Below are 14,100 nucleotides of genomic sequence, written 5' to 3' on the forward strand. Positions count from 1 at the left end.
CGGGAGGAGGCGGGCGGCGGTCTCCAGCCCCGCCGCCGTCAGCGGGGCTCCCTCTCGGCTTCCCGCCGCAGCGCGGGGCGCTCCCCTCGCCCACGGCGCTGTGGACAGCGGGGCTGCCGGCTGCGGAACAGACTTCAAACGTTTTGATGTGGTAACGGTGATCCCGAAATTACGGAGCCGCACAACGGGTTTTCTAAGAGTTCTTCCACACCTCTCCGGCTGTGGCCGGCGGAGCTGCGCCGTCCGGTCCTGCTTCCAGACACGCTGCAAAGCAAATTTTCTCTTTCCCCGGCTATGAGGGATCGGGAGGACTCCTGGGTGTCATAAAGATACATGCTGAGATTGCGTTTAAGCCTTCCCTGCATGTTTCGGCACAGAAATGAAGAGTGAGGATGGGGTTCATGACAGGGGAACCACCAGGCCATTCACGGAGTTCTTCCAGAAGAGTTCTTGAGGTGAAAACGTGACAAGAAGAAATTGGTTAGAGGCCACTAGCTGACAGCAGGCTCTGCAAGTCCTGAATTTGCATCAGTTTGGTTTCTGCCATGCAGTTCAGCCATCTACACAGGACACGGCTGGTATCGCCACTGCCAAGAGTTCCATCAAGCAGAGGCACTTGTGGTTACCACAGTGAAGTAATGTGGTGTCATAGGCCCTCATGAGGCCAGGGAGAGTAGGACCTATCTCTGTAGTCCTTTGTCCTTGCATTGAAGTCTTCTAAGTATTTCTTGCAACCTACTGCAGTGACTTTTCTGAGTAACAGACTCAGAAAACAGACTCAGACTCAGAAACTCATGTTCCTGTTTTTCCCTATGTCAAGTAACAATGCCTGACCATTTCCAGAAGTTTGATCTGGTATATTTACACAGCTGTGGTGTGGGAGGGCTGCACCTGGCTGTTTAAGAAGTGTCCAAGAGCACATGGACCTTTGGCACAGCTCTCCCAGTCCACTGAGCCCTATTCCTATTTACCCGTTGGTGTCACTGTGTTCTTCCTTTCTTCAGGGGCCACGGGACAGGATAGCAAATTCGCTAGGGGCTACATTCAGAGTCTCAGAGCCCACCACACAGTGCTGTGTTCCCCCTCCTTACCCTGTGTTATCAGTGTGATTACACTTATTTGGCCTTTCATGACAACCCAGCCCTCTGCTCTCTGTACACAGAAGCCTCTAGCCAAGCTTTCGTCACCTGTTGTGCACAGCCAGCATCTTGTCCCAACACACGCAGTCTTCTTCCTTCACCAGCTCTCACCAATGTGCCAAAGTACTGCCCTGGAGGAACACAACCTTCAGACACTTGCTGGTACTTCCCCCACCTGCAGCTCCTGTTCAAGCGCTGTGTTATTATTATTGAGCGATTATTACTGAACTCTTTAACCATTGCCCACAGCTTTGTGGCTGCAGTACCAGGGATGGCCTGGTGTTCTGAGTCAGCAGGCTGAGGTTTTCATTGAGAACTCAGCTATAGCTTGTACGCAGGTTATGAAAACAAAAACATTCGTTCTGGTCAATGACACAGTGTAAATGCAAAAACAGACTAAAATTTGCTGAAGGTATGAAGCTGAGAGACATCACACCAAAGTGAAGCAGAAAATCAGTCAGGGAAAACTGAATGACTTCAAGGCCTGGATTAATAATTAGTGCAAAGTGTGGGATGATACATTTATACAGACTAATAAATACTTCCATATAATACCAATGTGATAAAGCCATTAAAATTCACATAATATTTATATGATTTTATAAGGTACCAGCCAAAGTATTCTAGTAGATATAGAGATATAAATAGCTACTGTACAAATCCTGTTGGGACTGTATCTGTCCTTGCCTGTAGAATACTCATGTTCAAGGCATATATATATTTAAACTGAAACAGATGCATGAAAAGGAACAACCAGATCCTGCCTTCTGAGAAGACATTAAAGGATTTTGCCTTGTTCATATCACAGGAGTGAAGATCAGAAGTTTATTTAAACTAAATGCAATATTGTCAACAGATTAAAACAAAAAAAAAATACCCAAAACAAACACAAAAAAAAGAGAGAAAAACAGATTCTGGAATATATTTGAAATAGGAAAAGTAGGAATTCCTACCAAGCCTTGAGAGAGAGCTCAGCCAGCTTGTGACAGGAGACAGGACCCTACTCCTACATTCCTTCCCTTTATTCCTAGTTTGCCTTAGGTTTGTACACTGTTGCCATCTTCAGTCCATCAAAGGCTTAATTATTCCGTGCAACACAGAAAGGCATGACAGAAAATGGATGAAAACAAGGCCACCCTCAACTTGCTAATTAATTGCAAGTTCCAGAGTACACATAGTAGATGCAAGTTCAAACCCCTTCTGAGACACTCTGAATCCAAGTTGCTCCAATCCTTCTACATCTATCACTAGAAAATCTTTCCAAGCTCAAAACCAGAAACCAGATCAGAGACCTTGCATCACTTTGCAACCGCCTTTGTGAGCATGCCCAAGAAAAGGGCTGGGCTCAGGCCAAAATCTTCTTTTTTCACATTTTATCTAATGCAGAGCTTAGGCAGCTGTTCAGGTGCTTGCTATTTTATCCAAGAAAGAGATAGTTAACTTCTTTTATTTCCCCAGTCATTGTACAGGCAGATGAAGCCAGATATTCTGCCTGGAGCAATAAATTCCACTAGGTGTCAGGATATCTAACAATTAGACACGGCCATCATAATCAAATGTATACTTAAGGGCCTTGCCAAATCGCTATTCGTGTAAGTTGTTGGGCTCTTGGAATAATCTACTTAACTGCACTTGTGTTTGTATTAACTTGAAGATGCACGTAGCAGCACTTAAAGCAAAGGCATGCCTTCTGTGAGATATGAAGTAATCTAAATAAGCAGTCAAATAATTATAAACACACTTTATCATGATCCTGATTTTCTGCAAATTGCTTTCACCAACAGTTTCTATTGCTTAGATCTCAGAAAACTCTCTGTATTTGAGATGCTCTTCTTACTACAGTTAGACCTTCCCTTTAAGAGGGAGTAAAAGCTGCTTTTGAAGGGAAAGTAATAACTACTTTTAAACAGGACTGGAGATATCCTGTAATGTTCAAAAGCTTAAGGAAGACAGGAGATGCTGCTATTCTTCTTCATGTCTACGCTGGGAAAACAACAATCAACTGCTCCCACTTTTCCTTCCTTAGAAAAGCTAAAGTATTGTGGAATACTCTTTCCAAATCTTTTGCATTCTAATTTACTGAGAAGGGAGAAAAGTTAAGAACTAAATATCCTAGGCAATAATCTTTTGTTGAAGCAGAAGACCAGAAACCTAGCATCTCAAGCTTCTCTGTTAGCTAGGAATAATATTCTCTGCACACTCCTCAAATCTTGCTCTAAAGCAAAGAGAATTAATGTCCTCATAGGCTTCCAATGTTCATCACTGTATGGTCTGTTTCACAAACATGAATTAATCTTGTAGCACCTCTGTGAAGCAAATATTACTGAGCACAAAGGCAAAGACAAAATTCAGCAACTTTGATGCCTGCTTCCACTTTAGGACTGATTTTTCACAGTATAGGAGCTAACCTCCAGTACTCTGAAGGCTCAGCAGTTTGCTCTTAGGGACTTTGGTTGCATTTGTGTACACTCAGAATTTCTAAGCATTCAGAGCTGTCTCAAGTCAGGCAAGCAAAAGTAAAGAACGTAGAGGTAATGACTTACCTGTGGAAAATTTGTTTGAAGCGACCTGGCTATCTTCATAGACGAGTTTTGCAACAGAGGAGGGGCCAGTTAATACTTTCTTATTGTAATTAGGTATCCATCATTTCCATTCCTCCCCTATTCACAAGAGATCTTCCAAGAACTTTTGTAAAAATATGCGAATTTCTTCTACACAGCTGTGAACAGGTTCGCCCCATGCTCTGAAAGATGGAGAGGAGAAAAAAGCAGCCGGTTATTTCACCAGTCTCTCTGGTAATGCACATGCTCAGAAGAATTAAAGTCCTCAAAAGCTCCTACAAAAGTGCCTTAATTCCTATCATTTTTTAGTGGCAATCTAGACACCTGCCTAAATGCATGATTCATAATTACCTTTGTGCATCTGGTCGAAACAGTCTTTTTCCAGTAACATGTAAGAAAAAAAAAAAGTAATAAAAGTAGTTTTTTTAGCATAAACATAATCCAGAAAACCTCCTAATTTTTCCTTGGCTGCCAACACCTGCCATTGAAATTTACATCTCTGTTTCATGCAAAAATGGCATGTGTAAGTTTCCAGGGTAGCTTTGTTCTGTTTAGCAGAAGATGAGTAACAGTGAGGACTTGCCAGTGTGGACTTCAAGGCAGGTTACATGAGCTCCTGGTAAGAAGCAAGTGTGTGTTGTTAGTCACAGTGAAAGCTGTGCTGCCTGATCTTCACAACTAACACGATCTATGGCAGCTGGGTTAAAACTAGCTGAGTTGCAGTATAACATTTTGGAAGCCGGACACACTTGCTGACCCAGCAACAGGGACATACAGCTCCTCTCTACTCATTTCTTCCCTGCCAAAGCCCTTCAAAGGCTTCTCTGCTAAACTTGCGTGTTCATTTACTATATTAACATACTCTTAAGGACCAGCTTGTCTAAGAAGTTCCATATTTTCTGTGCCCTAGGGAGCCAACAGAGGACTTTGTAGAGGGCTAGGCCCTAAACAGCAGCCAAAACAGACTGCTGCGCTTGTCAGCATTTTGAAGGGATGCATTAGCACTTTCTGTGGGAAGAAAACGGGAGACAGTAGCACTGTCTGAGACTTCTCTCGTCCTCCACCCCTCAAAAAAGTATATCTGAATGTTAATATCTATGCTTCTGAAATCCTATTTAAAGCAGTAGCCTCAGGCATACTGGAATGAGAAGCTCAGTACAGTGCAGCGAATTTGGTATTACCACTATCTATAAAGTACAATAATTAGATCAAAATTGGTCATTCAAAACGTAACAGTAAAAGACAGTCACTGGGCAGTATTCAACCCTTCCAAAAATCATCTCATTTTGACTCACCGTTTATAGAAACCTTAGCCTTTGATAAGACTCACTCCCACTGACATTACTTCTAAAATAGACATGCAATATAAATGATCAGAATGTTAGATTCCAGGAGATTATATTGGTCCCTGATGCTATTGCCTTGCTAATGGATTATCTCTAAATCAGTCTGCAGTAAATTTTAGCTTCATGAGTGAATGCAATCTGATTATATGCAGCTAGTGAGAACAAAGGCAGAAGGATTGTTCTTGTTTGGTAAAAGTGAAGTGAAATCAGTACCATAAGGCATAAGTAAATTCTGAGCTTTGTACCCTGGCCATGACCCTTCTGGGAGCATCACTGCTTCTTATTTGGATGAGAAACTTTTGATTGAGAAAAAGCTGGTGCAACTCTGGGAGCCCCAGAGAAAAGACTGGGAAAATACCTGGGTCTTGTCTGTACCAGCTTTTCCACACTCATGAACGGCAGTGGCTGGCAGAGGCAGCAGGTTTTCAGTGGTTTGAGTTATGCATTGTTGCAGCCTATTACTACAGTTCAGTGGAAGGTGGTGCCATAAAGAGCAGTGGCTGGGGGCTGCCCATTGAAGCCCACTTGAGTGGGTTCTTCCATCTCATAGGGCCACCCACCACCACCCCGCTAGAGAAAACCCCCTTGGTCCTTCTCCCTGGGTGAACCCTAGGGGATTCAGACTTTTCCTTGGAGGCTCATGGAGCAAGAATTCAAAGTCTAGTTTTTCTGGGGATAACCGAGTAATTCACGGTAGATGTAGGGTACGTGAAAATAAAGGAATCATGATGAATTCTTACCATGTTCTGAAATGAAATAGGCATGAAACAAATATGAAGAACAACACTTAATAGGGCTTTCTAAAAAGATCTTGTAGTAATTATTTCCACTGTACTCTCTTTGTAGTCTCTTCAGCATTTTTAGGCATAGAAAGTATATTTGCATGCAACAAAGGAAATTGTTCTTCTTAAAGAAGTCCTTTATCTATCTCATCCTTCTATCTGATACTGTGATCAGTATCAGGTGATAGAGAGCTGACTAACCACAATTAAATACTCTTCCAATGTTCTGAGTCTCCATCTTATCACTGTCATGTAAAAAGTACATGCCATTTAATACAGCCACAAATTCTTCTTGACCATGGCCCATCACTGAAGGCACCTCCATTTTTTTCTGCCAAGTGTCCTGCTGAGTGGATTTAAAAGACGACCCTGCCCAATTGAACCATCAAATCCATACAGTCTGTTCTCTGTGCTATTGCAACTTCACTGAATTTCACTGAATATTTTTGGTAGGCTTAACAAAAGAAATATAAATTCCAGCACTGTTATGTAGCAATGACATCAATGGACTAAAGGCCCTGTGGTTTTAGTGTTGAAATGCAGAATAATACCTTTTTAGTCTTTAGAATAATTAAATATTTCAGAGAACCAGACTTTACTCCAAGAAATTCTATTCTATTCTATTCTATTCTATTCTATTCTATTCTATTCTATTCTATTCTATTCTATAGTGATAGTTGGATATGAAGGATAATGAAATCTAACTATATATTTTCCAAAAGCATGATAAAATGTAATACTTTAAAAATAAGTTTCTATTTATGTAATATATAATCTTATTATACATTACATATATATTAAATCATGGCTTGGGGAGACTTTTCATCCACTCCATTAGAGACCTTGGAAACAGAAATCCAGATATGATTTGGTATGAAGGCCACAATCTATTTAAATTGTCATTGCCTGTTACTAGGGGCGTATCCCTTTAAAAAGCAAGGACTCGCTATAAAAACAAACAAACAAACACGCAAAAAAAAAAAAAAAAAGCAAAATGCCAGATTCTGCACCTGGAACAGAGTAATACCAGGCACTAGTACAAACTGGGAGAGGAGTGGCTGGAGAGGGAGATGTGGGGGTGCTGGTGGGCAGCAGGCTCAATAGGAGCCAGCAGTGGTCCCTGGCAGCCAAGAGGGCAAATCGCATCCTGGGGTGCATCAAACACCCCATAACCAGCCAAAAGAGGTGATCATCCCACTGTGCTCAGTGTTGGTGCAGCCTCACCTTGAGCACTGTGTGTATTTCTGGGCCCTACAGTTGATAGAGAAAAATTATGAAGGATGTTGGCAAAGGCCGAGAAAGGATGGAAAACACAGTTTGTTAAAACTGCAAGGACAAAACCGGACAAAATATTTAGGTTGTGTAAAATTACATTTCACTAAGTAAGTCTGTTTGTTACATTTGTATCAGCCTGAAACAAACAGTTCCAACGTGAAGAGATTTTGTAATATCACCCTGAAGCACATGGAGCTGCTCTTTGTGGCCTTGATAGACCTTGGGTGTCAACTGTGACCAGACACAAAAGAAGGAAGTTTATGAAAGGAGCGAGCAGTAATGCAGCCAGCAATGTGCAAAGCACAGTATAAACAGGAAGAAATAGTTGAATGCCCTATATTTAGCAATATGCTGTGGTAAAAGCAGACAAACCAACATCTGTACATTGTTCCACGAAATCTAGCTTAACATATGCAAATAGGTTCTGATTTTTCAGCAGTGGGTACTCCCCATTTCCAAGAGGTTTTTTGTTGAAAATAGCACATCATTAGCCACTTCTAGTGTTGAATAAAACACATTTTTGTTAGCTTTTCCTACGATTAATCAAATTCTCCCAGTTTAGACTCTTAAATCCTTTAATCCCTTTGCATCCTAATTGGATTCAAGGTCATTAATTTCATTACTTCTTTTTCCTCTTCAGCAAGCAACTTCATATCTGTTACTGTGTTCCACTAAGGAAACTGCAAAGCTGCTTCTCTCAGATGGCAAAGCCACATAAAAAGCTACCATTTTGCTTTGAATGATTGCCTTTTCCCTAAAAATGTGCTTCTCTAAAAATGTGGTGCCAAAATTATTAAAATTTTAGAGCCAAATTCTCCCATTACCTGCTTCAGCATGTTGACTACCTCATTTAGAGTGAAGGAGAGCAAAGCCACTGCAGAATGGTTCATCTGCAACTAAACAGTCTCTTTCTTCATTTTTGCCCTTTATAGCCCACATTGGTCTACAGTTCATGCATTCTGGAAACAAAGATTTCTCCCACTAAACCCTTTCTTTCAAAAACTTAACCTGAAAAGAAAGTGAAAAGAGAGTAAAGGAGTTAAAAATATACATTTTGAGAAGTAATCTTCTCTAGGAATTCTGGAATAAAACTTTTCAGATTTTGGCATTATTGGGAATTATTGATCCAAATCTGTCCAGCATGACAGGAAGCTTCTATCCTTTTTTGGAGAGAAAACTATACAATTTCAACCTAGCAGTTACCTCTCTTCACTTTTAATGGACTTGTCAGTATTTTTGACTTGCCTGCTCTTTTTGACAGCTGAGAAATCTTTAACTGTATTTTGGTTAAACATTTGGTTAGGTATTATAATCTAGATAACTATAGAGGAAACCAAAATAAACCAAGTATAATAACCTGTCTTTTCTCTTGAACAGTAACACTCAACAACTACTTTACAACTAAATCACATTACCTGCCAGAAACATTAACGTAATGCTATGAATGCCTCCCAGCATAAGACTTCACAGACGTTGTAAATTGTTACTACTCTAATTCTGAACTTCACGTCAGAAGTGTGAATAGCTTACACATGCTGTTGTTACTGAGAGATGGTTACAGACATTTGCCATGTGACCAAAGAGGAAGGGGAGAGACGCTACAAACCAGCTTGAACCCTTCACACACTCATCTGCAGAAGTTACAGGTTGTATTGATTTCTCCTGCAAATGTTCTTCTGGCACAACCTGTGGCTGGCAACTGTTTCCTTCTTTCCAGCCAATACCACCTTTATCACAGCGGTTTCCAGCTGCTGCGCAGCTGTCACACCCTCCTTTCCTTATTTATTTCACCATACACTGCTTTTCTCTTTACAAGCAGCAAATTCTTCCTCTTCTCACTTCATTCTGTGGGAAGATCTAGTTCTGCTTATGAGCAGTCCTAAGTCCATGAATTCCAAAGGGTATGTCGTTATAGCAGAGCTCCCTGGCTATCCAGGTCTGGTTACATATCAGTAAATCCAACAAGTAATCTCTGGGAGCAAAATCTGCAACCTTATGTTTTTATATTCTAAATGTAATCTTCTCGCAGATTTTTAGGTGTTTTGTTCTACACTGGAAACGCTTCTATGTTTAAAGAAAGAGTAAAAGTGCTAGGAGAACAGTGAAGTAACAGGCTAGAATAAAATTGTATTTTTAGTTTTATTTAGGGTTTTGAATGCCTGTGTATGACAGCCAAAGCAGGCTTGGGAGGTACCCTTTACTCATCTTTAAAAAATACATATGATGTAAGACAAAAATCACTTGGCTTTGCAGTGGAGTTTGCTAGAGGACTGGCAGATACTAATAAAAAAAAATTTAAGTGTTCCATTCATGGATTAAGGCTGCATTTTTTCCCTAGTGCTTGTGTGTAGCAAAATACAAGATTTCAAGAAGTAACTTAGCCTCATGTTCTAGACTTTCATTATTGTCATGTCCCTATCTCACTTGTTCTTCCATCTTCCAGCAAGTTCTTTACCAAATCACGGGTGTAAGAGCTGCCCTAACTATTCTGCACAGGATGTGTCTGAACACCATACAGAGATATTAAAGACCAACATATTTGGGGAGGGGGAGTCTTCTAAGTAGGTCTTTCATGTTCCAGATCACAACAAATCAGTTTGGAATTACACACTACAGCCAGCACTTTCTTATTTTATGTACATCTCTTTCAAAATCTGCCTAACTTAAGCTACACTGCTTCTCCATACCCTTATTTTCTGAACAGTTTTCTTGTAAACACAATTTTTTACATTTTATTTATGTTGCTGTCTATAGGCAATATAAAAATACATGGATAGAACATATTCAGAACTTCCATCTACCTTCTTTGACCTACCTGCCAACTACAATCTAAATCTTTCCAGCTACGGATCACTCTGATGTCCACTTCTTGCCAAACCACTCTGCTTACTCAACAATTGTCTGCAAGAGCACAGCAAAGCTGTGCTTATGGACTTCTCAGGCAGTTTAAGTAGATGAAGTATAATGGGAAGGACTGAAGCAAACCAGCATTAGCACCATGCTGTTACAAGATAAACCATTGTGGTACCTGTCAGCTTCTCTCATAGGAACCCAGGACTATTTACAAGCCAGTCCAGAACTCCCCAGCGTCCACTGGTTAAATACGAGAATGGTCTAGATGTGACAGATACAAATACCAGAGAAGTGTGCAAGTAATCTGTCTAGATTTAGAATCTGTCTAGATTCAATTTTCTATCAATGCTCAAAGTAAGATGCTTATGTGTCTAGAAAATGTGATTGCTCCAATATTGTTTCAATGCCTGAGCCTTCAAAACAGCCCTTGCCCCAGAATTGGTTTTAGCTACCTGTGTTTTCTATTAGAAAGAGAATGCCTGTCAACGACAAATAAATTAACTTTTCACCAGCAGTTGAAAAAGCCCATGGAATAGGCACCCACAAGGTAGCAGGAGCTCATTTGAGTAATGATTACATTTCAGGGGGGCCAAAATACAGTAGTTGGCAGTAAGAGGAGCAGGATGGGAAAGAGGTGGTTTTAAAAATCAGTATATAAACATTCTGAAATTGGAGGTGTCAAGGTAAAATTTATTCTAGGACACAGCATTTTAAAAACTGAAGAGTGCCACGTAGGTGACATTAACAAACCAACAAGCTTCCTACAGGACACTTTGCACAGATCTCTTTATTCATCTTTGTTAAATGAAATGACCTGACTTTCCTCAGAATGTAATGTGATAAAGAAAATAGTCAAATATAACAAATAGAAAATCCATGGTAAACAGATTGTGAAAAAAATAGGAAAAAAGTGGGGATACAAGTAATACCAGCATAGTCTATTTTAGGTCTCTTCCATTACTATTTCCATTACCTTCATATGTTTTCAAATCACTGACATAGATGTTATTATTTGCACATCTTCACATATCTATTTTTCTAATAATTCTAATATAATATTCACTGACAAGCATAAATTTGTATCAATGTTTTAAACGTACAGGATGTAGTCCAATCACTTTGTTAAATCACAGAATCATAGAATGGTTTGGGTTGGAATGGACCCCCCTGCCAGGGATAGGGACATCTTTCACTAGATCAGGTTGTTCAAAGCCCCATCCAACCTGAGCTGGGAACACTTCCAAGGATAAGGCATCTATAACTTCTCTGAGCAACTTGTTCCCGTGCCTCACCATCCTCACAGTAAAGAATTTCTTCCTGATATCTAATCTAAATCTACTCTCTCCCAGTTAGAAGCCGTTACCCCTCATCCTATCACTACATGCCCTTGTAAAAAGTCCCTCTCCCCATAGGGCCCCTTTAAGGACTGGAAGGTCACTACAAGGTGTCCCCAGAGCCTTCTCTTCTCCAGTCTGAACAAGCCCAACTCTCTCAGCCTGTCTTCATAGGAGAGAAGCTCCAGCCCTCTGATCACCTTCATGGCCCTCCTCTGGACCCGCTCCAACAGGCCCATATCCTTCTTGTGCTGAGGGCTCCAAAGCTGGATGTAGTACTCCAGGTGGGGTCTCACCAGCGTGGAGTAGAGGGGGAGAACCACCTCCCTCCATCTGCTGGGCACACTTCTTTTGATGCAGCCCAGGATGCAGTTGGCTTTCTGGGCTGCAAGTGCACATTGCTAGCTCATATCTAATTTTTCACCTATGGAAATCCAGTGAAGCTACATTAAAGTCCATAGTTATTTTATATTTTTATACTGCCAATGTTTTAATAGAATGTATCCAAAGCACAATAAATCAAAACACATAGACCTTCTTTGAAATATCACACTAATGTCCACAAGTCCAATAAATAAAATTACTCCCCCCAAGTTGGTCAGTAACCTGTATTTGTTACTCCTTGCAGCTCTTAACAATCTTTTGAAGAAAAACGTGCTAACGCTGCTGACAAAAACAAATCAAAGATTGCTGCTCAAATTATATGTTGTTACTGATTACCTCCTACAATAAAAGTGTAAAGAAACATCACATGAGCTGCAAGCAATGTTTACATAGCAACAAAGAGCCTTTGCTAGTGATCGCCAAACAGTAAGTTACCACCTGCTTGAGCCAAAGACGTGCCTTTTTCTTTCCCTCCAAATAATGCCCAGGCACTGCGAAGTCATGTGAAAAGTACTCAACTCTCACTTAAGAGTGAGTTATTTACTACTTAAAAATCTATAGTTAGCATAATGAGATTTTGCAGAACAGTGGATGAAACATTTTTCCAACAGTGTGACTTAAACGTGGATGCAGTAAAATAAACCTAATCCTATCCTCTTTCCAGAGGGAACAAAAATGGAATGGTACATATATTAAGCATATATTAAGACAGCTCAAGTATTAATTTAATTCCATTATTTTTTGCTTATTATTAACCTAAAAAGAAATAAGCCCGTTCTTTCAAGCAGAAATTTCTGCCACTCAAAATTACTAAAGATAGATTACCTAATAGCTCTCTTTCAGAGTAGTACAAAAGTATTAGCCAATACAAAAAAGGACGGGCTTTTTTTTTTGGTATAAGTGCTCAAGTGTAATCATGAAGTATCAGTGACTTATTAGGCTCAAGTTACACATTAAGAATGTGAGCAATATGCTACTGCCAAAAGGCATAGGGTGTAGAGTACCTCCAGTCTTAGTGGTAGAACAGGCTGCCCAGGGAGGTTGTGGAGTCCCCTTCTCTGGAGATCTTCAAGACCTGCCTGGATGCTGTTCTGAGTAATGTGCTCTGGGCAACCCTGCTTTAGCAGGGGAGTTGGACTAGATGATCTCTAGAGGTCCCTTCCAACTCTGACAATTCCGTGATTACTATTCTGTACTTATACCAATGTACACTGTCCTAAGTCCTTTTATTAAATTTCAAACTTCCTTCCTAATATTTTTAAAGGCGTGGAAAGTACTCACCTTCTAACCTACTATGCTTCCACCACAGGGAATGTGTAACGAAGGTATCACAAGACGACTCGCAATAAATTTTCAGGGAGACGAGGTGGATTACACGGGTATTTGTGTTTCAGAACGGTGACCCTGCATTCGGATGTCAATTTAGAAGGCAGATAAATACAAACAGCTGAAGGAAATAGAAACAACCTTGACAGATTGCCCACGGCTTCAGGTTAAAGCAAAGCGAAAGCGTGGATCACGGTGTGACTTTAACCAGAGCTACGGTTTCCCTCACAGCACGTGGAAAAGCGAATCCCCTCAGGGGATCCCTGCCCCGGTTCACCGGCCTCGCCGCCCGGCCGTGCCCCCCGCCGCCCCCCTGCCAGCTCAGCCGGCCTGGCAGGGATGGCAAGCAGTGGAGTCCACAGCCATAAATCCAAACACCGCATTTTTTAGCCCTTTCCCTTTCAAAGATAACTCTGAACGCACAAACCGCCGGGACAACCCCCCGACCCCGCCACCGGCACCTACGCGCCCCCGACCGTGGCCTGTGAGGCAGCCACCGAGCCGGGCCGGGCCCGCGGGGAGGGTTTTCGGCACCGATAAGAAACTCTCCAAAGCCCTTTCGAGGTGCCGCCGCCGGTGAAAGGCGAACGGGAGGCTCCCCCCCTCATCTCCACCTCCCGGCCGGCCCCCTCGCTCCCAACCCTGGCCGCTGGAGGCCGTTACACGGCGGCGGGCGGGGCGGGCGCCGGGCGCTGCCTCCCGGGGGATGAGCGCTGAGGAGAACCGAAAGCGAAGGGACGGCTGCGGGTGGCGGGGCGTCCCCGGGGCTGCTGGGCTGGAGGTGGCAGCGCCGCTACCTGGCGGGGGAAGGCGGGCGGGAACCGGCCGGGGTGTGGGTGGGCGTCCCGCAAGCCCTCGGGTCACGCTCCGTGACTTTCGGGCGCCGCCGCAGAGGCCGGGCGGGCGCGGCCGCCCCAGGCGCTGATGCCCGGGATGAGGCAGCCGCCGGCGATGCTGTGCTGCATGCCCGGCGTGGCTTTCGTCCCCGCTTTGCTGGTCAGCTGGTCCTCGGCCTCCTTCATCATCTCCTACGTGATGGCCGTGCTGGCGGGCCACGTCGAGCCCCTCGTCCCCTACATCAGGTGAGGCGGGGAGGGCGG

The 14,100-nt window shown here is 42.5% G+C and overlaps 1 protein-coding gene across 1 annotated transcript in view; it reads left to right on the top strand.

Annotated features, from left to right (window-relative positions):
- The first annotated feature begins 13,747 nt into the window (after positions 1 to 13,747).
- DRAM1 (DNA damage regulated autophagy modulator 1) overlaps positions 13,748 to 14,100 on the top strand; it is a 17,360-nt gene continuing 17,007 nt past the window's right edge. The window contains exon 1 of the mRNA XM_014937215.1: positions 13,748 to 14,082. Coding sequence (XP_014792701.1) covers positions 13,925 to 14,082 — 158 coding nt within the window. The 5' untranslated portion in view covers positions 13,748 to 13,924. The remainder of the gene's footprint in view (positions 14,083 to 14,100) is intronic.

Source organism: Calidris pugnax, unplaced genomic scaffold (genome assembly GCF_001431845.1).
Source record: "Calidris pugnax isolate Ruff unplaced genomic scaffold, ASM143184v1 scaffold1, whole genome shotgun sequence".
Lineage (NCBI taxonomy): Eukaryota > Metazoa > Chordata > Aves > Charadriiformes > Scolopacidae > Calidris > Calidris pugnax.